The 24,753-nt window shown below is 38.5% G+C and overlaps 1 protein-coding gene across 2 annotated transcripts; it reads left to right on the top strand.

Annotated features, from left to right (window-relative positions):
• Positions 1-1,737: 1,737 nt before the first annotated feature.
• On the top strand, positions 1,738-22,532 carry LOC145505994 (putative dimethylaniline monooxygenase [N-oxide-forming] 6). Of its 2 annotated transcripts, none has more exons than XM_081489519.1 (8): positions 1,738-1,922; positions 6,550-6,738; positions 7,956-8,118; positions 9,384-9,526; positions 11,313-11,512; positions 17,647-18,002; positions 20,532-20,604; positions 22,190-22,532. In XM_081489519.1, the coding sequence occupies exons 1-8, from the start codon at positions 1,791-1,793 to the stop codon at positions 22,530-22,532; spliced, it is 1,599 nt and encodes a 532-aa protein (XP_081345645.1). In that variant the 5' UTR covers positions 1,738-1,790. The 2 variants fall into 2 exon arrangements, with proteins under 2 accessions (XP_081345645.1, XP_081345644.1); XM_081489518.1 differs by having other exon boundaries at positions 22,169-22,532.
• Positions 22,533-24,753: the final 2,221 nt, after the last annotated feature.

Below are 24,753 nucleotides of genomic sequence, written 5' to 3'. Positions count from 1 at the left end.
TGTCCAGTCTCTATTCTCCTCTCTGCTGACATTGCTCTAATTTAGGCCCTCCACATCTCTGCCTAGACTACTGAAATAACCTCCTGGGTTTTGATACCCTTGATTGTAGTTATTGTCCATTGTAGTTTCCATGTGAATCTGATCTTTTCTGATCTTATCACTCCCTTGTTCAAAATTCCTGAATGGATCACCACAACCCAGAGGATGGTATCCAAACCCTTGAATGTGGCACTTCAATACCCTTCATAATCTGGGCCCTGCCTGATTAATTCATCTGCTATTCCCATCACCTTACAGTTCAGCAACACTGAACTAATTGCAGCTCATTCTATCTTGTTCTCTTTTTTGTGCATTTGCACATACTTTTCTTTCTGACTATTTTATGTTCCTTGCCAATCATCTACCTAAGAAACCTCTATTTTTCCTTCAAGATTCAGCTTTTTTCTTACTTCCCCTTGAAGCTTCTCTCACTCCTCTTCCAGGTGGACCTAGATGTTCCTGCCTGAGTGCCAGCACTCCACTGAATCACACTTCCACTGTGACTTTGATCACCTCTCTCCATTAGACTAAATGTTTCTAGATGGTAAAACTGTTCTTTCCATCTTTGAGCCCCCAACAGACTACTATAATGCACGACACAGTAAGCACTCAAGGAAGTGGACGGAAGGGAAGGAGGGAAGAGTAGGAAGAAGGTATATAGAAACAAGAAAGTGAGATGGAGACAGAGCCAAGATTCAGTGACTTTGAAATTCTGCCTGTTTCAAACTTTGAAACTCATCTTCTCCAGGAGTTAAATCACCTCGTCAAGCCCTCCTAAATTTCTAGAAAATTGAGACTTTTTTTTTTTCCACTGTTGGCCCAGCAAAACCTTTCATTATAGTCCAGGTGCATAACCTTTGTTTATATATTCTATAATTCCAGGGCAAAAAGAAATTTTAAAAACCATTGTTCCTCTAATCTCCCAGGGGGTTCATTTTACAGCTTTAATAACCATATCATAGTTACTGCTTTATTTTTTGGAACTAGAACCACAGACTTCATCCTCGCCTTTACCCTTTTCTTTTCTTCCTCTGCCCCCCATGAACTCCCCGCCCCTGCTCTCCTATGCCTACCGCACTCAACCCTTCTCTTCCAAGTTTTCTCTTCCCAGGGCTCTATGTCATGAAAAATACAAGTAAAAAGGAATTTTTACTTTAAGAAAAATAGCTCCTCCCCTTTCCCAATTTTTACATCAAAAGACTTTGTTAAAAGCCATTCTCTTCTATGTTTAGAGAACTGTAACTTCTCTGGGGAAAGAAGGTGGTTGATTAAGAGTAAGGCCCCTTAGCGCCAAACATTCCAAGTAAGTATAAGTGACCTGATATGGTGAGTTTTTATGTAGAAGGCTTGAATTCTTGTTCCAGTTCTTATATACTTGTAAACTCTGAGACCCTGAAGAAGTAATTTCTAGACTTCTTGGAATGACAGCCATTTCATTTGCAATTGAGAGCATTAGATAGATGATTTATAAGGTCCTTACTGCTCTGGGGTTCAATGGCTCTGCTATTTTTGGCATCTTAAACAACCAGAAGAAGCCAGATTTAGTATCTTACTATAGCAAAAGTGGTTAAAAAAAAAAAGCATAAACTTTTTTTTTTAGCATAAACTATTAATGTGTATCTATGTCTTCTTGAGTGTTAAGATGAGGATCATGACATACAAACCTCAGCTGATTATTTCTACTGAAAAAAATGTAAGCATTTAGGGATATCTTCTGAAGAAGTTCTCTACAGATCCTCCTACAAGCAACAATGGGGAAGAGAGTGGCCATCATTGGAGCTGGCGTCAGTGGCTTGGCCTCCATACGGTGTTGTCTGGAAGAGGGGCTGGAGCCCACCTGCTTTGAAAGGAGCAATGAAGTTGGAGGTCTGTGGGAATTCTCGGTGAGTTAGACAACAGAAGGTGATAGGTTTACACTGCAAATCAAATATGAACAGTTCCTTCAGACTTGATCACAAATGCTCCAGATGCTCTGGAAAATAAAATATTCTCTTTCCCATCTTACTCAAGTCCTATCATTTGAAACTATCTCATACTAACAAGGCTTATCCTGAAGAGGACTTCTCCAGCTCATTAAATGTTGCCACCTATGTGGCAGAGCCCAAATTTCTAGGCTTTTAAGGGGTAAAAGGGTCAGGAGTTAACAGAAAAACTATACTACTGCCTCCCCATGTAACTGAAAGATCCTATTCCTATTGCTATTAAATCCTGAGAACATGGGCATGGAGGTGGGGGACGTGTGAAAAGAAAAACCTAGGCTGGGGTCAGAAGTCCTGAGTTCCAGTATCAACTCTGATTTTTTAAGCAGACAGATTTCAGGAAAGTCAGTTTTTTTTTTTCCACCCTTCAAATGCTCATTAGTCAAATGCAGAAGTTGAAAATTAAGTTCCTTCTAACCTGCCTCCCAATTATGGCAGGATATGATTTTTTAATTAATTCCTGTCTATTAGGCACATATTATAAGTTATTATAAATGTTGATTGTATGTGGTATGTACATGGATATTAAATACTCTTGTCAAGCCATATCCAGAGAGAAAAATGATTATCTCTGCCATTTGGCTCACTGCTAGAAAAACAATATAAGCAGGAAATATTCATTATAAACCCAATTCTTAAATTTCAGAAATTTCCCAGCTTTGGGAAACTTCTAGATTTTCTGTCCTGAACTTCCTAGCCATTAAGATTAGATACAGATGGTACTTATTTGGCTTGAAGATATTCTAGGCACATCATTTATCTTGTAACCTCAGTCTGTCCTGGTCTCTGTATTGCCCAACCTGCAACAGTAGGTTGCTCTGGGGGTACTATAACTCTGAAAATATTGCATGAAATACAGATCATCAATTTGTATTTTCCACTAGGAAATAATCAAGGTTTTTTTTATGAATTCAATTTTTAATTTACATTTGATCAGGGAGTCATGACCAGCTTAATCTAAACCATGAAATGGTTGTTTATTGACTTATTAGAAGTAATTAAATGTTGCTTGAGCATCTATTTTGACAGAGTTTTGTACTAAGTCCTGGGATGACAAATATGTGTCATAACCACTTTACATAAATGGTTTCTACTTCATTTGGTGTAGCAAGCCTTAATATAGGTCCACAATCCTGTGACAGAAAAACTCATTTAATAGCAAAACCTGTCCTGAAGTCATATGGTCAGAAAACATGATTGAACTGATATGAGGCTATATATATAGTCTTTGTCCAACTCCGTGTTTTGCTATAGTAATTTTATTACATTTGATGATAATGTATTGCACCAGATCTCACTAGGAATACTAACGAGAAACTTCAAAAATCTACAAATTCCAAAATATTAATATATCTGGTCCTAAGAGTACAAACAAAAAATTTTATAACTTTACAACAAGATAGCCCTTGGTGATTATTAGTTAAATAAACAAGTGCCTTGAGATTTAGATGAGGCTGGGCTCCTAAAATACTAGCAGGTCAAGAGAAATTTCCTACAGGGATAACACTTAGCTGAGACTTGAAGGATGCTCTCAGATGAGAAAAGTAAAGAACCATCATGTGACACAGCTCCAGAAAACGGGGCATTCCCAACAGTACAGATACCAACAGTGTGCCAGCATCAGGTGGGAAAGGCTTCTAGGTAGCAGTGACCAGCAATCCATGAAAGGTACAGGGAAGGCAATGGACACGGTGTATCCATGGATCTGCAAGTTAACCAGTACAGCCAGGTCAGAAAATTTATTTTAGGAAGTATTAGATGATAGATCAATATGATTCAAAGTCAGACCCTGGGTTATCAACAAGAGGGAAAGATATCTTTTCATAAAGTCATTGTGTACAAGCAGAATTATTCTCAAAAGCCCTATGGGAGTATAAACATATACAAACATTCTAAACTTTAGCCCTCTCCATATACCCCACTTCTTCCTTCTTTTCTAAGAAAAGTTGCTTGGTATGCTGTATTATCAGAGAGGAATTTTTGAAAAGTGTGTTATATTAAGCTTTTATCTCGCAAGTTCTATCATGTAGAAGGTATTCTGGGAGAGGGAAACCTGAGAATTCTGAACTTTTCTCTGTGTGTTTTTTGTGTAAAATAAAAACCAAATGAGATTTTAAAGCTAGGAGGCTGAATGTGAGCGTGTCTTAAATTTTACACACTCTAATATAGGACCTCATGACCGCAAAAGATTTTGTTGTGGCTGTAATAAAAGGTTGCTCAACAAGCCACATACAATAGGTCATTTGGATTGCAAAGGGAAAAGTATTGAACCAGAACTATCTGAAATTTTGTTTCACTCATTCATTCCTTTATTCATTCAGGAAATACATATTTGAGTTCATTATGCATAGGGTACTACATTAGGCATAGCTGCAAACAAGAGGTACAGCAGGCATGCAGAATTTTAAAAGCAGAGAGAAAAGAAGTCTTAGAGTAATCATAATACAAATGAATAAATAGAATATGATTAGAGTAGTAAAGACAATTAGAGCTTGGTGAAAGCAGAGATGACTTCCAATGGGTGGGATGGAAGATAAGGAAATACATGAGAAGGGGACAACTTTTGAGCTGGACCTTGAAGGTATATCTAAGCAAGCAAAAATGGGACTGATAAAATGGGAATATGAAAATGATCAAGGCAGACTGTTAAAATGCATGCACAATAGTTTTGAATTAGCCTCTGACCTTGCCCTCAAGTTATTTATGTTCTAGTGGGGATGATAGAAGATGGACACAATTACAACCCGAGATAGACAATGCTAACATGCCCCATAGCATGACATCTTGTCCTAGACATCTAGGTCTAGGACAAGCTCTCCCAGCCAGTGGGGAGCATCTGAGCTTAATTTCCTCCCTACTGGCTCAAACCACCTCACATATTTAAATAATGAAAATGTGAACTCTCTGGAGCTATTGTCTGTTGTTACATAATATTTTTGTTTTCCTCTGTCTGCAGAACAGTCTTTTAGGGAAAATTCCAAGGAGTTGTAGGGCACATACTCTTCTCTTCTTGTGTTATGATTGGCTGGAGTCCAGTGGTGAAAGAGTCTAGCAATTCATTAACGATAGAAATAATTCATGGTCTTATCACCTCTGTTTCTCAGAGAAAAATCGTACATTTTTTAAACCAGTCTCCAACCTAAAGCTCAGCCCTCCCTTTAGTGGGCAGCTTAGAAAACTCCTTCTCACAAACATTAACACAAGTTACTGGCTAGGGGTAAACAGTAACAGACCCAAACATGAGAATCCACCAAGCCAAAGCCTTCACTCTTTCTCTGACCTTGGCAGAAATTTCCAAGTGAGGTTTGAAAAGTTAAAATCTCTGGGCTTAGTTATCATAAGAAATGCAGCAACAACGAGGAGAGGAAGTTTATTTTTGTCACTTAAGGGGAAACAGTGAAGACTCAGGCAGCACCCCCCACCCCCTGCCAGAGACACAGTTCTCTCTTTGGGGTTGTTGGACTGGAGGGAGTTAGCTGTCTTGAATCCAGGAGCAATGTAACATTCCATCCTTTTCCTTCCTTTCATGAGAATTCCTTCAAGATTTGGGGAAAGATGGGTTGCCAGCTTTTAGATGTACTTTCAAGGCAGCACATTCTGTGAACTTTTATCCTGTTCTTGAAACAGAGAGGAAATGTTAGTTTTGAACTTAGCCTTCCACTGCTCCTCAAAAGAAGCCACTTGTCAATTATATGGTGGTTTTACTATAAGATGCCAAGATTTAACACAAGTTCTAAGGCTTCTTGTTTCTTTGGTGAGGAGTGAATGCCACTAGCTGATGAGTTCAGGAACTCCTCAAGCACAGAATTCATTTACACTACAGAAGTGGTCCTCAGGCGTGGTCCCTAGACCAACAGCATCAGCAGCACAGGGATCTTGTCAGAAACGCACATTCTCAGGCCTCACCCCAGACACAATGAGCCAGAAATTCAGAAGTGGGACCCAGGAAGCAACAGTCTAAGGAGCCCTTCAGGAAATGACTTCTTTAGAGAGTTTATGGCTAGTGAAGAGAAGAGTTCACTGAATTCCATACAGCCAATCAAACAGGCTAAAAGCCACAGCTTCCATTGGACTATTTAGTTATGTTCTTGAAAATTAATATGAGATCAGACCCAGTGGTGTGACTGGGGGGTGGGGGGGAAGAGCTAAACTGGAGCTAATCAGAGTAAAAGGACCAAGACAGAAGACTCACCAGCTCTGTGCCAGGTGTTGTTGAAGGCTTTCCTTTCCATGTCTTGTAGACAGCAGTCAATTTTTTTCATGTTTTTTTTTTTTAACATATGGAAAAGGTTTCAATCCACTGAGCATTGAATAGTCACTGAGGGGAATGCCATTCTTGGTTTCCTTTTTAAGCCTTATTATTCTTCATCAGTTTGGTCGCTCAGTGGTGTCCAACTCTTTGCAACCCCATGGACTGCAGCACGCCAGGCTTCCCTGCCCATCACCAACTCCCAGAGCTTACTCAAACTCATGTCCATTGAGCCAGTGATGCCATCCAAACATCTATTCTCTGTCATCTTATTCTCCTTAGGACCATTCAGAAGAAGGCAGAGCCAGCATCTACAAGTCTGTGTTCACCAACTCTTCCAAAGAGATGATGTGCTTTCCAGACTTACCATACCCTGACGATTACCCCAACTACATGCACCAAAGCAAGGTCCAGGAATACATAAAGGCATTTGCTCAAAAGAAGAATCTTTTAAGATATATACAGTTTGAGGTAAGGAACTTATAACTTATGCTGTTGACATTAATATGTTTAAGGATTAGAGGAGAAGCAGAGATACAGGACATTATCCTAGAAAACAGAGTCAAAGGTTTGGACACCTCACCAATCAAATGTTGGTTCAGATTATAAAGTACTCATGAATTGTTTTTATTTCCCCTTAAAACACGTTCTTCAAAGTCTCTAAGAGCTTTTAAAACATCATAGAAAGTGATGGAGGCAGCTGTACCAGCCTAATGAACTTTCCACCCTCACACACTTATGTTTTAGAAACAACCCCAAAGTCTCTAGTTCACACTTAGACTTCTGTAGGTCCAATGCCCAAGGAGTTGAGATTCTATTAGATGTGGCATTTGTTAGAGATTCTGCCTTTAAGAAGAGAGTAACAATGTAAAAGAATAATTTTATTGCCCTCATTCTTCATACACTTAGTTCCTTAGATTAGAAGCCTTAGGAGTTATGGCATAGCAGCACTGTCTCTGTAATTACAAGTAATACTTCATATTTGTTTAGAATTCAACTTCAATCCCTTAGTTATGTGCAGAGCACATATACATAGTGGGGAAAATAAGAAGCAAAATCATAAATTGGAACTTTACTTAATATTTTATTTATTTATCTTGTTATATTTTAAATAATTTTACTTACACCAAGCTCCAGGAGTTGGGGATGGACAGGGAAGCCTGGCATGCTGCGTCCATGGGGTCGCAAAGAGTCAGACACGACTGAGTGACTGAACTGAACTGATATCAACGTAACAGTCTTACAATGGAAGTGACTAATATTTCCAAAGGATAGTGTCCTTATATTGCAAAACAGAGATCAAGGATTGAAGCCTGAGATAATCCCATATTATTGGAGTAGATAGAAGAGGAAGCTAGAGAGGAAGAAGACATGGATGTCAATGTAGGGTGACAGCAAGCAAATGAAATGGCACCTGTCATAAGAACACTCAGTGCAATGTATCCCAAATCTACTAACTAGATGTCAAAAAATAAATATACCCCAGTGAGTAATTATTCTTGTGAAATTTGAACATTCACTGTGACTTCCTATTTTAATGCCTTTCCACATTATTCTCAATGATCATGAGAACACACAACAATTATTTTCTCCACAGAAATATTGCAAGGAACGAACAAACAAACAAACAAACAAAAAAACCTGGTAGAACTGTAAATAGAAGCAATTTCTTTCTGGTTTTCTTCAAGACCCTGGTTACTAGTATAAAGAAATGTCCCAACTTCTTGGTCACTGGCCAATGGGAAATTGTTTCAGAAAAGGATGAGAAACGGGAATCTACTATTTTTGATGCTGTAATGATCTGTTCAGGACATCATGTGTACCCCAATCTACCAACGGATTCCTTTCCTGGTAAGTTTGGAAAATATATAAGAATCTTATACACAAACATCAAGGAAAAAGAGTTTTCCACAGATTGCACATAATGATCATTCTTAAGGTTCCAAATATTTTTTTTTTTAAATTTAAGTCTGATGATATGTCAAATATACTCATCATTGGCCTCATCCTAAAAGAATCAAGGACTTGCAGGTCAGAGATTAGATGAAGACACAGGTCTATAGAGAAGAAACTTGGGTCTTAAAATTTCATCTATATCCACGTTTTGTAAATTAACTTTAAAAATCACAGTGAGTGTGTGAGTGTGTATCTGTGTGAGTGTGTAGTGATACATTTCATTACTCTGCAGAAGTGGCAAATAGCAAATAAATACATAAGCAACCTCCCTTTCTTTTTCCTTTCTCCTTTCTTCTTCCTTCCTCCCTTTTTCCTCCTCCTCTCTTCCCCCTCTCTTTCCTTCCTATCTTCCTTCCCTCATTCCTTCCTTCTTTCTTTGCAACAGGAATGCATCCCCTCAAAAATATTAGAGCTCACATGTCGGAGGCTGATGTTCATGAAAGTGAAAGTGAAAGTCGCTCAGTCATGTCCGACTCTTTGCGACCCCATGGACTATACAGTCCATGGAATTCTCCAGGCTAGAATACTGGAGTGGGTAGCCTTTCCCTTCTCCAGGGGATCTTCCCAACCCAGGGATCAAACCCAGGTCTCCCACACTGCAGGCAGATTCTTTACCAGTTGAGCCACAAGGGAAGCCCATGTTGTTCATAAACCGAGGTAATTAAAAGAGTAGAGATTAAGGGAGAATAGAAGATTGACATCATTAATGCTAAGAGGCAGCATATTTTGGGGTACTGAATGTAGAATACCTGGGCTCAACTCCTTATTCTACTAGATACTTACCATGTAACCCTAGACAACTCACTAAACTTCTTTGTTTCAATTTCCTTTTCTTTAAAAATAGAGATAATACTAGTATCTACCATTCAGAGGTATTGCCAGGATTAAATGACTAAAACAAGTAAACCCTCAATATATACTATGATTATTAGCAAATATAAGTTCAAATTCCTTAAGTTTTTTATGAAGTCTTTAAAAGTAATTAGTTAGGGATTTAGTGTCAAAAATCTCCAAAAAGATAAGTGCATTTCAATTAGGGAAATTTTTAAAATTAAAATTGCTAATAGGATCAAACATTTAAAAATAGTGGAGGGGAGAAAAGTGAGTCTTAATCATTTCTTCTGGAAGTCAACTCAAACCACTCCCCATGTTCTGTTTAGGCCTCGATCGATTTCAAGGCCACTACCTCCACAGCCGGGACTATAAGGACCCAGAAGTATACAAGGGGAAGAGGGTCCTCGTGATTGGCCTGGGTAACTCAGGATGTGACATTGCTGTTGAGCTCAGTCGTGTGGTTACACAGGTATGAGATCTAAAAGGTCTGGGGAAACAAACTTAGGATGGCTATGCTACAACAGCAGTATCTCAAGCACTGAGGATAGCATTGACCATGTCATACCGCAAGAGATCTACCTGCTATATATGCCAATCAAATCAAGGCTGAGACACTCTCCCTGTGAAGCAATGTAATGTGTCCCATGCTAATAAGGAAGTATGGTCTGCAGAAACTAGAGTTAAGTGCATGTATATATATGTAAGTATGCATTTTTTGCTTTAATTTTATGTTCTGATCACCTCCAAGCAAACTGGTTGCTAGTCAAGCTCTGCCTTTATTTATTTAACAGTATTTCTTATTACCTACCATGCAACAGTACTATGCTTACCACTCTGGAAGAAACAAAATTTAGGTCTTACTATTGTTTACCTATTCAACAGCCAACAAATAACAGGCTGTTTTTATGTGTCAGCACTGCATCAGGCTAGAAATAAACACAGGAGTAACTCAAGCTACTTCTTGACTTCAAGGAGGGATCAATAGGTAGAGGTAGGATGACAGGTACATGATCATCATGAAAGGAAGCAATGAGACTTTAGTTGTGACCGTGGCAGCACCATGACTAGATAATCGAACTTTGCATGGATGAATTGTCAAAGAAGGCTTCCCAGAGGACTCCATGCTGAGTCATACATAACCAATAAACCCAAAAGAACTTAACAAATTTCTAGTACAAGATTAAACTTGTCACAGTTGAATAGAGAGCTCTCTTACTCCCAGGCGTCAGATAGTCATTCTTTCAACACCTATGCACTTGATCTCTGGGGTGGAGAGAGAAAGGGTAGTTCTGCCTCTAATTTCAATCATGGACTATTCATCTTGACCTACCTCTTTAAAAGTGCTCCTACCTGGATATTAAGGGAAATGTATGGAGATATCCATAGATATGTACTAACATATTTCTAAGGAAATAGGTGCTCAATAAATAAATTCTTAAATGGATATTTAAAAATACCTAAGGATTATTCAAAGTCAGATTCCCTTGGGTTATCACAAAAGTGATAAAATAGATAAGCATTCGGGCTTGTCTTGGGCTAAAGCAGCTGCCCAAGGTCCTAGAGTGTGTGTGTAGCGAGGACTGGAAAAGGAGACCAGGCACAGAGAAGAGAATTAAATCCCTGGCATTTCCCCAGGCTCATTTCAGCCAGCAAGTTAGCTGCATTTCCCCCACTCAGCCAAGCAACTACCACCAGCCACCACCACTGAGGCTCTCTGGATTGACTGATCTTTACTAGACCTACCATTTTAGTCTTAAGAGTCTGCAAAGATTATACTTGTCACAGTTGAATACTGCATGCATGCTAAGTCACTTCAGTCATGCCTGACTCTTTGTGACCGTACAGACTGTAGCCCACCAAGCTCCTCTGTTCATGGGATTCTCTAGGCAGGAATACTGGAGTAGCTTGCCATGACCTCCTCCAGGGGATCTTTCCCACCCAGTGATCTAACCCACTTCTCCTGTGGCTACTGCACTGCTGGCAGATTCTTTACCACTGAGCCACCAGGGAACAGAGAACTCTCTTATTCCAAGGTATCAGATAGTCATTCTTTCAACACCTATGCACTCGCCTTCTGGGGTGGAGCCAGAGAGGGTAGTTCTGCCTCTATCTAGCTTCTATCACGGACTACTCATCTTGACCTATCTCTTTAAAAGGGTTCCTACCTGGATAACGTATAAAGATGTCCATAGAATTGTGTTGTATCTGCTTAATTCTTACAGAATGATATTGAAATCTGTTACCTTCCCTACCAGGTCATTATCAGCACCAGAAGTGGTTCCTGGGTCATGAGTCGGGTTTGGGATGACGGCTATCCTTGGGACATGCTGTATGTTACCCGCTTTGCATCCTTTCTCCGGAATACCCTTCCTTCATTTGTCTCTGACTGGTTATATGTCAAGAAGATGAACACGTGGTTTAAACATGAGAACTATGGTCTGATGCCTTTAAATAGGTACTACAAATAATACATATCTTATTAGTCAAAACAGTGGAGCACTGGTTTAAGTTGAATTCTTTCTAAGTCTTGCTTTAGTTACAGTGTTAAGCCTGGTGAAATTAAATTAAGGACTGCAAAGGTGACATGGTATAATCAGAGACCATGAATGGGATGAAAATCTTATTGAAATTAGTCTAGTGGTAAAAGTAGTAAGAAAGAATACAAAGTGGGGATGGATCTGGTAGCCAGATCACCCTAACATGCAAGATTCATTTATGGTTGCCACAAGCCATAGCACAGAATTTTGAGGGCTGAGACATCTCATAAATGATTTTCTTGAGGAATATTTTGTCCATGCTTATAGATGAATATGGAGAGCAATAGTAAGATGTACTCCTCAAGACTGTTGTGGCATTCAGTGAAATTTTAAATAAAAGAATAACTTTGTGAACTATAAAGCTTTACAAATATCAGTTCATATTAGTGTCTTCTAATGGGCATACAAGGAGCAATTAACAAAGTAGTGTTAATCAACATGTCTCAGCAAGTAGATAGTCTCAAAATGAACGTGCATGCCTCCATGGAAGGGCTGACATTTCTGCAGGACAGTGAGGAGGCGTGGAGCATGTAAGGCAGGGGAGAGACACAGAACTGATGTAACCTGTCAAATTAATGATTCACTTATTTACTTCCCTGTAAAGACAGAATCCAACACCTACTAATTAAAAAGGTATCTAGGTAGATGAATCAGTATATCGCAAAAAAAGAACATTTAAGTGGGTAAGAAAAAAAAAAGAATTCCTTAGAAATTTCATCTTTGGTCCATGAAAAGGAAAAGATTTTCATTGTGATTAGAAAGACAGGCTTAAAAAGTGAGAGCAAATTGTAAACTGTAGTAATAAATACAAAGTTTAGTAGCAAATTCTCACTTTGTAGCACTTATCTTACTTTGTCTGGCAGACCGCTATATCCCTCTTGAGAAAAATGTTGATCTCATGCATTTAAAATTATTTTTTTAATGTAATAGAAGTTTCAGAGCTTGAGCTGGTAAAGATTTTTTGTCTTGTAATAGTAACTGCAAACCATATTTTGGCTTTTTCCTTCAGACAATAAAAACACAGATTTGGAAATCCATTCATCCAGGAAGGGTTCCAGTTACCAAAAGGTGTTGTTGATACCTTCCCACTCCTCCCGTGGTAGGGAGGATAATGGGAGAAAAACAGTTTGGCTGTGACCTACTTATTGCCACCTATAGGGGTAAAGAAGAGGTTGCAGAATTAAAGAGGCAGAGAACAGTGTGGAATATAAAAACAAATTCTAAGATTTATAAAGTTTCTTAGTCTTTGACATAGTTAGAGGAAATTCCAGAATCCTTGAAGGAAACTTAAGTCAAAATGAAGAATGTCATCAAAAAAACAGCATTCCTAGAATTTTGGAAACTGAAGTGCAGTATCAACATTGTACTTTTTTTTTGCAACTACAGTTAATGAAAGAAAACCAAACATAGCATTAAAACATCTCACCACAGTAGATCTGATTTCCTCATGTAAGATGAGAGCTTATTTATAATAATAGTTCACTTAGAATAATGATGCTTACACATGCCAGGCACTTTTTCAAGTGCTTTACAGATAACTGTTCATTTGACTCTCACAATAATTTTATGAGATAGCTTCTGTACTATCCCTATTTTCCATACAATACAAAATACAAATACAGAGAAGTAGCAACTAGTAAGAGAAGGAGCTAGGTTATGAAGTTGGGCCACCTAGCCCCACAGTCAGCACTCTTAACAACTTTATTGTGACTAGGAATTAGTTTTATCCTCATCTATTTGGTGAGTCTTCAAATAGTTTAAGTTATCCACAAGAGAATATTCAAGTTTCAAAAAGCCAAAAGAAGCAGCTCAGACAGATATTCTTTATTTTTTTATGTATAGTTGATTTACAATGTTTCAGATGTAGTGAAGTGATTGTTATACATATGTATTCTTTTTCAGATTGTTTTCCACTATAGATTATTATAAGATGTTGAATACAGTTCTTTGTGCTACACAGGTCTTTGCTGTTTACCTATTTCGTAGATAAAAAAAGGTAAAGTGGAAGTTACTCAGTCATGTCCAACTCTTTGCAACCCCACAGACTGTATAGCACGCCAGGCTGCCCTGTCCATGGAATTCTCCAGACAAGAATACTGGAGTGGGTTGCCAGGCCCTTCTCCAAGGGATCTTTCCAACTCAGGGATCAAACCTGGGTCTCCTGCACTGCAGGCAGATTCTTTACCATTTGAAGCACTAGGGAAGGCCATTTTATACATAGAAGTTGTGTATCTGTTAAACCCAATTTCCCAAATGATCTATTCCTCGTTTCCCCTTCAGTAACCATAAGTATGCTTTCTCTGCGAGTTTATATCAGCTTTGTAAAAAAGTTCATTTGTACCATTTTTAAAGATTCCACATGTAAGTGATGTCATATATTTGTCTTTATCTTATTTCACTTAGTATGATAATCTCTAGGTCCATCCATGTTGCTGCAAATAGCATTATTTCATTCTTTTTTATGGCTGAGTAATATTCCTGTGTGTGTGTGTGTGTGTGTGTGTGTGTGTGTGTGTGTACCACATCTCTTTTATCCATTCATCTGTCAATGGACATTGAGACTGCGTCAGTGGACATTGAGATTGCTTCCATGTCTTGGCTGTTGTAAACAGTGCTACAATGAACACTGAGGTGCATGTATCTTTTAGAATTAGTGTTTTTATCTTTTCCAGATATATGCACAGCAGTGGGACTGCTGAGTCATATGGCAACGCTATTTTTAGTTTTTGAAGGAAAATCCATACTGTTCTCCATAGTGGCTGCACCAATCTACATTCACACAAACAGCTTTGGAGGGTTCACTTTTCCCCACACCCTGTCTAGCATTTAATATTTGCAGACATTTTAATTGAAGTATAGTTTACACAATGTTTTAGGTATACAAAGTAATTCAGGTAAATATACATATTCAGTCAGTTCAGTCACTCAGTAGTGTCCAACTCTCTGCAACCCCATGGACTGCAGCATGCCAGGCTTCTCTGTCCATCACCAACTCCCAGAGCTTTCTCAAACTCATGTCCAGTGAATTGATGGTGCCATCCAACCATCTCATCTTCTGTTTTCTCCTTCTCCTCCTGCCTTCAATCTTGCCTAGCATCAGGGTCTTTTCTAATAAGTCAACTCTTCGCATGAGGTGGCCAAAGTATTGGAGTTTCAGCTTCAGCATCAGTCCTTCCAATGAATATTCAGGACTGATTTCCTTTAGGATGGACTTGTTTGACCTCCTTGCAGTCCAAGGTACTCTCAAGTCTTCTCTAGCATCACAGTTCAAAAGCATCAATTCTTCAGTGCTCAGCTTTCTTTATAGTCCAACTCTCACGTCCATACATGACTACTGGAAAAACCATAGCTTTGACTAGACCAACCTTTGTCAGTAAAGTAATGTCTCTGATTTTTAATATGCTGTCTAGGTTGGTCATACTTTTCTTCCAAGAAGCAAGGGTCTTTTAATTTCAAGACTGCAGTCACCATCTGCAGTGATTTTGGAGCCCAAGAAAATAAAGTCTGTCACCATTTCCACTGTTTCCCCATCTACTTGCCATGAAGTGATGGGACCAGATGTCATGATCTTAGTTTTCTGAAAGTTTAGTTTTAAGCCAGACTTTTCACTCTTCTCTTTCACTTTCATCAAGAGGCTCTAGCTTCTCTTCCTTTTCTGCCATAAGTGTGGTGTCATCTGCATATCTGAGGTTATTGATATTTCTCCCGGCAATCTTGATTCCAGCTTGTGCTTCATTCAGCCTGGCATCCCCCATGATGTACTCTGCATATAAGTTAAATAAGCAGGGTGACAATATACAGCCTTGATGTACTCCTTTCCCAATTTGGAACCAGTCTGTTGTTCCAAGTGCGGTTCTAACTGTTGCTTCTTGACCTGCATACAGATTTCTCAGGAAGCAGGTAAGGTGGTCTGGTATTCCCAACTCTTGAAAATTTTCCAGTTTGTCGTGATCTACACGGTCAAAGGCTTTGGCGTAGTCAATAAAGCAGAAGTAGATGTTTTGAAATTCTCTTGCTTTTTCTATGATCCAATGGATCTTGGCAATTTGATCTCTAGTTCCTCTGTCTTTTCTAAATCCAGCTTGAATATCTGGGAGTTCTCGGTTCACATACTGTTGAAGCTTGGATTGGAGAATTTTGAGCATTTCTTTGCTAGCATGTGAGATGAGTAAAATTGTGCGGTAGTTTGAGCATTCTTTGGCATTGCCCTTCTTTGGGATTGGAATGAAAACTGACCTCTTCTAGTCCTATGGCCACTGCTGAGTTTTCCAAATTTGCTGGCATATACAGTGCAGCACTTTCACAGCATCATCTTTTAGGATTTGAAATAGCTCAACTGGAATTCCATCACCTCCACTAGCTTTGTTTGTAGTGATGCTTCCTAAGGCCCATTTGACTTCACATTCCAGGATGCCTGACTCTAGGTAAGTAATCACACCATCATGGTTATCTGGCTCATGAAGATATTTTTTGTATAGTACTTCTGTGTATTTTTTCCACCTCTTCTTAATATCTTCTGCTTCTGTTAGGTCCATATCATTTCTGTCCTTTAAACAGAAGCTGAAGTTGAATAGTTTTATGAAGACCTACAAGACCTTCTAGAACTAACACCCCCAAAAGATGTCCTTTTTTGCCTTGAAATGAGTACATTATGAGAAGTGCTGGGCTAGATGAAGCACAAAGCTAGAATCAAGATTGCTGGGAGAAATATCAATAACCTCAGATATGCAGATGACACCCCCTTGTGGCAGAAAGTGAAGAAGAACTAAAGAGCCTCTTGATAAAGTGAAAGAGGAGAGTGAAAACGCTGGCTTAAAGCTCAACATTCAGAAAACTAAGATCATGACATCTGGTTCCATCACTTCATGGTAAATAGATGGGGAAGCAATGGAAAGAGTGACAGACTTTATTGGGGGGTGGCTCCAAAATCACTGCAGATGGTGGCTGCAGCCTTGAAATTAAGCCTTTTCTTTCCTTGGAAGAAAAGTTATGACCAACCTAGACAGCATATTAAAAAGCAGAGACATTACTTTGCCAACAAAAGTCTATCCAGTCAAAGCTATGGTCTTTCCAGTAGTCATGTATGGATGTGAGAGCTGGACTATAAAGAAAGCTGATCACCGAAGAATAGATGCTTTTGAACTGTGGTGTTGGAGAAGACCCTTGAGAGTTTCTTAGACTGCAAGGAGATCCAACCAGTCCATCTTAAAGGAAATCAGTCCTGAATGTTCATTGGAAGGACTGATGCTGAATCTGAAACTCCAATACTTTGGCCACCTGATGCAAAGAACAGACTCATCTGGAAAGACCCTGATGCTGGGAAAGATTGAGGGCAGGAGAAGAAGGGGATGACAGAGGATGAGATGGTTGGATGGCATCACCAACTCAGTGGAGATGAGTTTGAGTAAACTTCAGGAGTTGGTGATGGACAGGGAGGCCTGGCGTGCTACAGTCCACGGGGTCACAAAGAGTTGAACACAACTGAGCGACTGAACTGAACAGAGATCATTCTGTCGTTTTTGAGATTGCACCCAATTACTGCATTTCAGACTCTTTTGTTGACTATGAGGGCTACTCCGTTTCTTCTAAGGGATGGAGGACATATAGATATATTCAGTTAAAATATATATTTTTTTCAGATTCTTTTCCATTACAGGTTCTTAAAAGATACTGAATACATTTCCCTGTGCTTATTTTATATAGTAGTATGTATCTGAAATCCCTAATTATTATTTGTAGACTTTTTGATGATTCCCTTTCTAACTGGTGTGAGTTGGTACATCATTGTGGTTTATTATTTCTCTAATAATTAGCAATGTTGAACATCTTTTCATGTGCCTGTTGGCCATCTGTATGTCAAACAGATGTTCTTAAGGACTATTAATATCAACAGGAAAGAACTTTCCCAAAAGAAGAGAGTTTAGTTGCCCTCTATGTCTTCATATTGATGTTCACCTGCTTAAATTTGGTTTCAATGCTATGGACTGTTGCAGATATTTCTTGGAAATGAGGTACTTTATAGCATGGGCCTCTTTCTCTTGTTTCTCCACAGCACCTTGAGGAAAGAGCCTGTGTTCAATGATGAGCTCCCCTCCCGCATCCTATGTGGCACTGTATCCATCAAGCCCAGTGTGAAGGAGTTTACAGAGACTTCAGCCATGTTTGAGGATGGGACAGTGTTTGAGGCCATTGACTATGTCATCTTTGCAACAGGCTATGGTTATGCCTACCCCTTTCTTGATGACTGCATCATCAAAAGCAGAAATAATGAGGTCACCTTGTTCAAAGGCATCTTCCCCCCATTCTTGGAGAATCCAACCTTGGCTGTGATTGGCCTTGTCCAGTCCCTTGGGGCTGCCATCCCCACGGCTGACCTCCAGGCCCGCTGGGCTGTTAAAGTATTTGCAAGTAAGCAGGCCGTTCTGTCTTTCATTCATTTAGTCAACAAATATTTACTAAGCACATACTGCATGCCAAGCTCTGTGATAGGTGCTAGGGATATAAAGGGAATAAGACAGACATGAGCTTTGACCTCACAGAGCTTAAAACAGGGTAGGGGGAATGCTACAACAGGGAAAGGTTTAGGGTGTTGTAGTGAGGATAACTGGGTTGTAAGTTATTCTCCAAAATGGAACAGCATGAGAAAAGGTATAAAGGTAAGAGACAGCATGGAGTGTGTGAGGAATGAGAAGCATTCTGATGTAATGAAATATAAAGCAGAGGTAGAGAGTAGCAAGAAAGAAAGGAAGGAAGGAACCAGAGCATGGAGGGCCTTACAAGCTATGTCAGAGAGCTTAAACTTCTCATAGGGGGATTGATAGGACTTGGAAAGCCTATAAAAGCAAGAGAAGGGCAGCAGTGGGTCACTGCAATGTCAAGTTACACTGCAAAGATTGAAAGGGCCCTGGTGGGTGTCAGGACATGCTGGAGGCATTATTGGTGTCAACTCTGTCAAAATAGAAGTGTCAGGCCACTCCGATACTCTGTTGATAATCTTCTCCCCCTTCCTCTACCTGGATCCCATGGGCTTCAGGGACAACGAGTATGTTTGTGTGGACAAATTAAGAATATGAGGGTTACATGGAGAAAAACAATGTCTCAAATATTGATTTAATTTACTCCAGAAAACTAAAATCATGGTATCTGGTCCCATCACTTCATGGCAAATAGATGGGAAAACAGTAGAAACAGTGGCTGACATTATTTTTGGGGCTCCAAAATCACTGCAATGGTGACTGCCATGAAATTAAAAGACGCTTACTCCTTGGAAGGACAGTTATGACCAACCTAGACAGCATATTAAAAAGCAGACACATCAGTTTGTCAACAAAGGTCCTTCTAGTCAAGGCTATGGTTTTTCCAGTAGTCATGTATGGATGTGAGAGTTGGACTATAAAGAAAGTTGAGCACCAAAGAACTGATGCTTTTGAGCTGTCGTATTGGAGAAGACTCTTGAGAGTCTCTTGGACTGCAAGGAGATCCAACCAGTCCATCCTAGAGGAGATCGGTCCTGAGCGTTCATTGGAAGGACTGATGTTAAAGCTGAAACTCCAATACTTTGGCCACCTGATGCAAATAGCTGACTCATTTGAAAAGACCCTGATGCTGGGAAAGATTAAAGGCAGTAGGAGAAGGGGACAACAGAGGATGAGATGGTTGGATGGCATCACCGACCCCATGGAGATGAGTTTGAGTAAACTTCAGGAGTTGGTGATGGGCAGGGAGGCCTGGTGTGCTGCGGTTCATGGAGTCACAAAGAGTCGGACACGACTGAGCAATTCAACTGAACTGAACTGAATCATATTGATCACCACTGTTATTGAAAGTGTGCTTTTATTCAAGGATTTAAGAACCCTGGCCAGTATAGTTGTACTTTACCTAACATACTGTCCATAGAAATTTCCACTATAGGTAATAAAGAAAAAGTTATAATCATAGAGCATATGTTTATGTTTTCTTAATATGTTGTAGATAAGTAAATTTCTATTTCAAATATACCATGAAGGATCATTACTTTTAAAACCCATCATGAAATCTTTTGTAAATGATTCTATTGTCTTTTTCTCTTGAAAGGCACAACAGTCTTATGGGAAGATCAGATACAGTTCATATATCCAAGAAATTTACACAAAACTAAGGGCATCATTTATTCATTTAACAAATATTCATTGAACACCTGCTATGTGCAAGGCTCTATCTTGGCATTTAAGATACATTGAGCAAAATGACCAGAATTCTGGTCCATTACTTTCTCATAGGGGCACAGCAAATATCTGACCACAGGGTACCAGCAGGCTGAGGTGAGATACTAACAATGATTGGGGAGTATTCATGAGAATGTCATAATATCCCCTGCCATTATTACAGAGGCAAATGAGCTACAGTTAGCAATTGGAAGAGGCTTCCATTAATGTGAAATTTACAAAAAACTAAAAATTTTCTGTCATCCCTTAAAATATCCTCCTTGGCTGCAGGCTGATGTTGGAAAATCCAGATTTCCTCCCATTGTCCCAAATGAATTGCCATGGACCTTAGATTGAATTATTTTACCAGACCATCTCTTGAAATAATTCTTAGTAAGAGGATGCAGAAAGAAATATGAAGACACTGGTAAGCTATTATATGCATGAGGCATGTTGAGGATTAGGCCCTCCATAATGTCATCAGAAGTATAAGACTGAGTCACTTGAAGCTACAAACTTCTCCACTGTCACTATCTCATGGAAGGCCAGCTTTGCAGTTCCCAGAGCAAGTTCATTGGCTTCTCAAATCTTTGTTTCCATGAATTGTTATTCTGCTAAACACACTAAAGATAGTTTCTCTTGATACAAAATCTTTTAGGGAGATAGTTCATAAACACTGAATGAAATTCATCATGGGTAATCGCATACTTCTGATTTTTCTTTTTCAATATCTCTGACTTAATTTCTTTTTTAGATTCATGTACCTTGCCAACTACAAATGAAATGATGGAGGACATTGAGGAGAAAATGGGGAAGAAACTCAAATGGTAAGAGACGGTACTTGCTAATGAACAAATCTTAAAATTTGCCTTTATATGTAGGAAAACATTAATAGATTCTATAACCTTGTTATTAGTCAGTTCACATTTTTCAAACACTTGCTATAATCAAGCAGTATTAGATGGGCAAATAATAATCATTATATTTCTCCTCTATGACTCTAGCACACAGGTTCTCAAACAGGGGTGATTTTGCCCCCCAGGGGACATTTGGCAAAATCTAGAGACATTTCTGGTCATTGTAAGTGAAGAGGGCATGCTACTGGTATCTAATGGGTAGAGACCGGGGATGCAGAGGACAGTCCACCTAAACAAAGACTTATCCATCTCAAAGTGTCAATAGTGCTGAGGTTGAGAAATGACTCGAACTGTTTTCCCAAGAGCTTCTTTCCCATCAGCCACATGTCTGTCAGCAAATTAACTAACTGGAAAGTGAGCAGTGGCAATGCTGTCACAAGAAAACCAAATACAGTATTAAATAGAGTTCACCTGCCCTAATATTTTCTACTAAAAGAATAGTCACTTCCGATTCATCCAGTCATGAGTTTTCAAGTAACCATAAATGGGATTTGTAGGAAGTTAAGTGACTCAACATCAGATGTATAAATGTACTCTTTTTTGTGTTAATCACTCCTATAAAAGTCAGTCTTTTTTAGATTAAACATTAAAATCTATTAAAAATAATTAGGTAATGGCTCACATATAGATGAAAAAGTGACCATATAGGAAGTACTTCTGTTTTAAAGTCTCTTAACATGTCACTCATTAAAGGCCCAAGAAAGTCATTGGCCAAGGGCCTAAAGAAGAGAAGACATGGGTATACTCAGACTCAAAAAAATCTTCCCTGTTTCATACAGAAAACCATCACAATATTGTAATTATCCTCCAATTAAAATTAATACGTAATTTTTTAACAAAATTAAAAGATCAGCCAAAAAAAACCTCCCATGCAGCTCCTCCAGTTCACAGGACAGCTCTGTGAAATGAGCACTCCTATGTGCTAACAGTTCATGCAGCTTACTCTGCTTACTATCCTTTATGACTGAAGCCAATAAGAATAAAGAGGAGGGGAAAGAGAGGCCTCAATGTCAATCTTATTTTTAAGAATTTCTAAAAGCAAATGAGATCACATTCCAACTAAATGTATGAAACAATTTATAAATTGCAGCAAATATTAAAACTATTCATAAGCCCAATTTAAAACATATCAGTATAAAAATCTAACTCTGGAGAAGATCTTAAGCAAGTGTCATATAAAGAATAATCATGTATCAAAGACTAATCAGTCACCTTGAGACCCTAGGGTCAGTTCACTCTCGGCTTCATGGCTAGAGGCAGAAACCCACAATGACATTATACTTGAATAGAGGTTAGAAAGGAGAGGAAAAAACAAAAACAGGTCATCTAAGTCAAAGAATATATGAAGCATTCTATGTTGTGAGAAAAGAGAGGAGTCAGGGGTATTACTGGAGGTGCTGACTAAAATGCTACTTTTCTGAAAGTAAAAAAATGAAATTTGTGCCCCTGTTTACAACTGTGGCACTCACTCCAATGTGTTCTTTTGTTTCCTCAGGTTTGGCCAGAGCCAGACTTTGCAGACAGATTACATCACATACATGGATGAACTGGGCTCCTTCATAGGGGCCAAACCTAACATACCATGGCTCTTCCTGACTGATCCCCAGCTGGCCCTGGAGGTGTACTTTGGTCCTTGTAGCCCATACCAGTTTCGACTGATGGGACCAGGGAAGTGGGATGGGGCCAGAAATGCCATCCTGACCCAATGGGACAGGACATTAAAGCCAACCAGGACAAGAGCTGTCAGTGAAGCTAGAAGACCCCAACCCTTTTACAATTTGCTTAAAATTATTTTATTCCCAGTGCTTCTTCTGGCTGTTTTACTTGCACTTTATTGATAAGAAATTTATATGGGTCTCAGAATTCAGCCTAGAAGTTCAATTGCAGATATGTATATACATATATTAAATTTTATAGCTGCTATTTACCTTCCTGCAGATGTAAGAATAAATCCTAGCCCATCTGACTAAAATCTAAATAAAATGGAAAGTAGTATCTCTCTTTATGATGAGAATCTATACTTTAAATAGATTTTCACATACTGAATTGGCAAGTTTGGAGATGCTCAAGATAAAGAAAAGAATGGGAAGGTATATGGGAGTGAGCCCAGATTTGTTGGCTGAATAAAGTTTAATAAGCTTTTTAAAGTGTGTTTGGTCATGGGGAGAATTTACATCACAAAAAATGTTGAGTCTTATAACCCATGATACTGCATATCTCTCCATTTTAGATCTTTAATTTCTCTCTCTTGTTTTTAGCATTGTGCCCATTTTATGTCATGTTTATCCTGAATATTAAGCATTTTTGAATATTACAGTTTAATTTTTTTTAATTTCTTATTGTTTATTGCTTATATATAGAAATGCACTCATTTGTCCTAGGAACTTTATGTAGATCCTATATACTCTACATAAACAATCATGTTGTCTAAAAATAAAGATATTTTACTGCTCTCATTTAAAATTAAATGTCTTTTATTTCTTTTTCTGACTTGTTGCACTGACTAGAAACTCTAGTATTTTGGATAAAAGTGGGGCGATCAGACATCCTTGCCTTGTTCTTGATCTTAGGAATAAAACATTCAGTCTTTTACCATTAAACATGATCTAGCTATAGATTTTTCATAAATGTCCTTCATTAAATTGTGGAACATTCCTTTTGTTCCTAGTTTTCTGACAATTTTAGTCAAGAATGGATTTTGTCTTTTTCAGCTGCTTTTTTCTGCATCTATTGAGATGGTCTCTTCTTTTTTTTTTTTAGTTTTAGTTTATAAATACGGTGTTTATAAATATGGTAAATTCCACTGTCTGTTAAATCAATCTTGCATTCCTGAAATAAAACCCAACTTGGTCATGATAATATTATCCATTTTATATGCAGTAGGATTTTTTTTTTTTTGACTTGTTTTGGTAAGTCAGGTACACTGATAAGTTTTATCAGTGGAGTATGAAAAAAGAGTGTATATCTTAACTCATAGACAAAGAAGGTTTTTTTTTTTAAATTTATTTTTTTAATTTATTTTAGTTGGGGGCTAATTACTTTACAATATTGTAGTGGTTTTTGCCATACATTGACATGAATCAGCCATGGGTTTACATTTGTTCCCCATCCTGAACCCCCCTCCCACCTCCCTCTGCATCCCATCCCTCTGGGTCATCCCATTGCCCCAGCCCTGAGCATTTGTCTCATGCATCGAACATGGAATGGTGTTCTGTTTCACATATGATAATATACATGTTTCAATGCTATTCTCCCAGAACGTCCCACCCTCACCTTCTCCCTCAGAGTCCATAAGACTGTTCTATACATCTGTGTCTCTTATTCTGTCTCACATATAGGGTTATCATTACCATCTTTCAAATTCCATATATATGCATTAGTATACCGTATTGGTGTTTTTCTTTCTGGCTTACTTCACTCTGTATAATGGGCTCCAGTTTCATCCATCTCAATAGAACTGAGTCAAATGTATTCTTTTTAATGGCTGAGTAATATTCCACTGTGTATATATTTGTTAACATCTGATAATTTTTATACTTTTGTCTGTTAGGGATATTAATCTGTTTTTAATTTTTCATAATATTTTTGTCTGGTTTTAGTATCCATGTAATGATGGACTCATAGAACAAGTTGAAGAATATTCTGTCCTCTTTGTCTGGCAGAGCTGTATATAATTGGCATTACTCTTTTCTTAAATGTTTAATGGAATTTACCAGTGAAGCCATCTTTAATCTGAAGTTCTTTGTGGGAAAAATTTTAAACTAAAAATTCAAGTTCTTTCATAGATGTAGGGCTATTCAGGTTATATGTTTCTTCTTAAGAGAGTTTTGGCAATATGTGTATTTCAAACAATCTGTACCTTTTACCTAAGGTAATTCAATAGTGACATGATAGTCTTATCAACAAGTGGTACTGGAACAACTGGATATTTATATGATATAAAAATAGTGATTTCAAACATAAAAACACTTGAGAACAAGAAAAGTGAAAATTTGAACTTCCCTGGTGGTACAATGGTTAAGAAACTGCCTGCCAGTGTAGGGTACATGGGTTCAATCC

This window comes from Giraffa tippelskirchi, chromosome 5 (assembly GCF_054371585.1).
Source record: "Giraffa tippelskirchi isolate mGirTip1 chromosome 5, T2T-mGirTip1v1.2.pri, whole genome shotgun sequence".
NCBI classification, from domain to species: Eukaryota; Metazoa; Chordata; class Mammalia; order Artiodactyla; family Giraffidae; genus Giraffa; species Giraffa tippelskirchi.
Note: the sequence above shows the minus strand (reverse complement) of the source record. Positions and strands in the feature narration are given on the sequence as shown.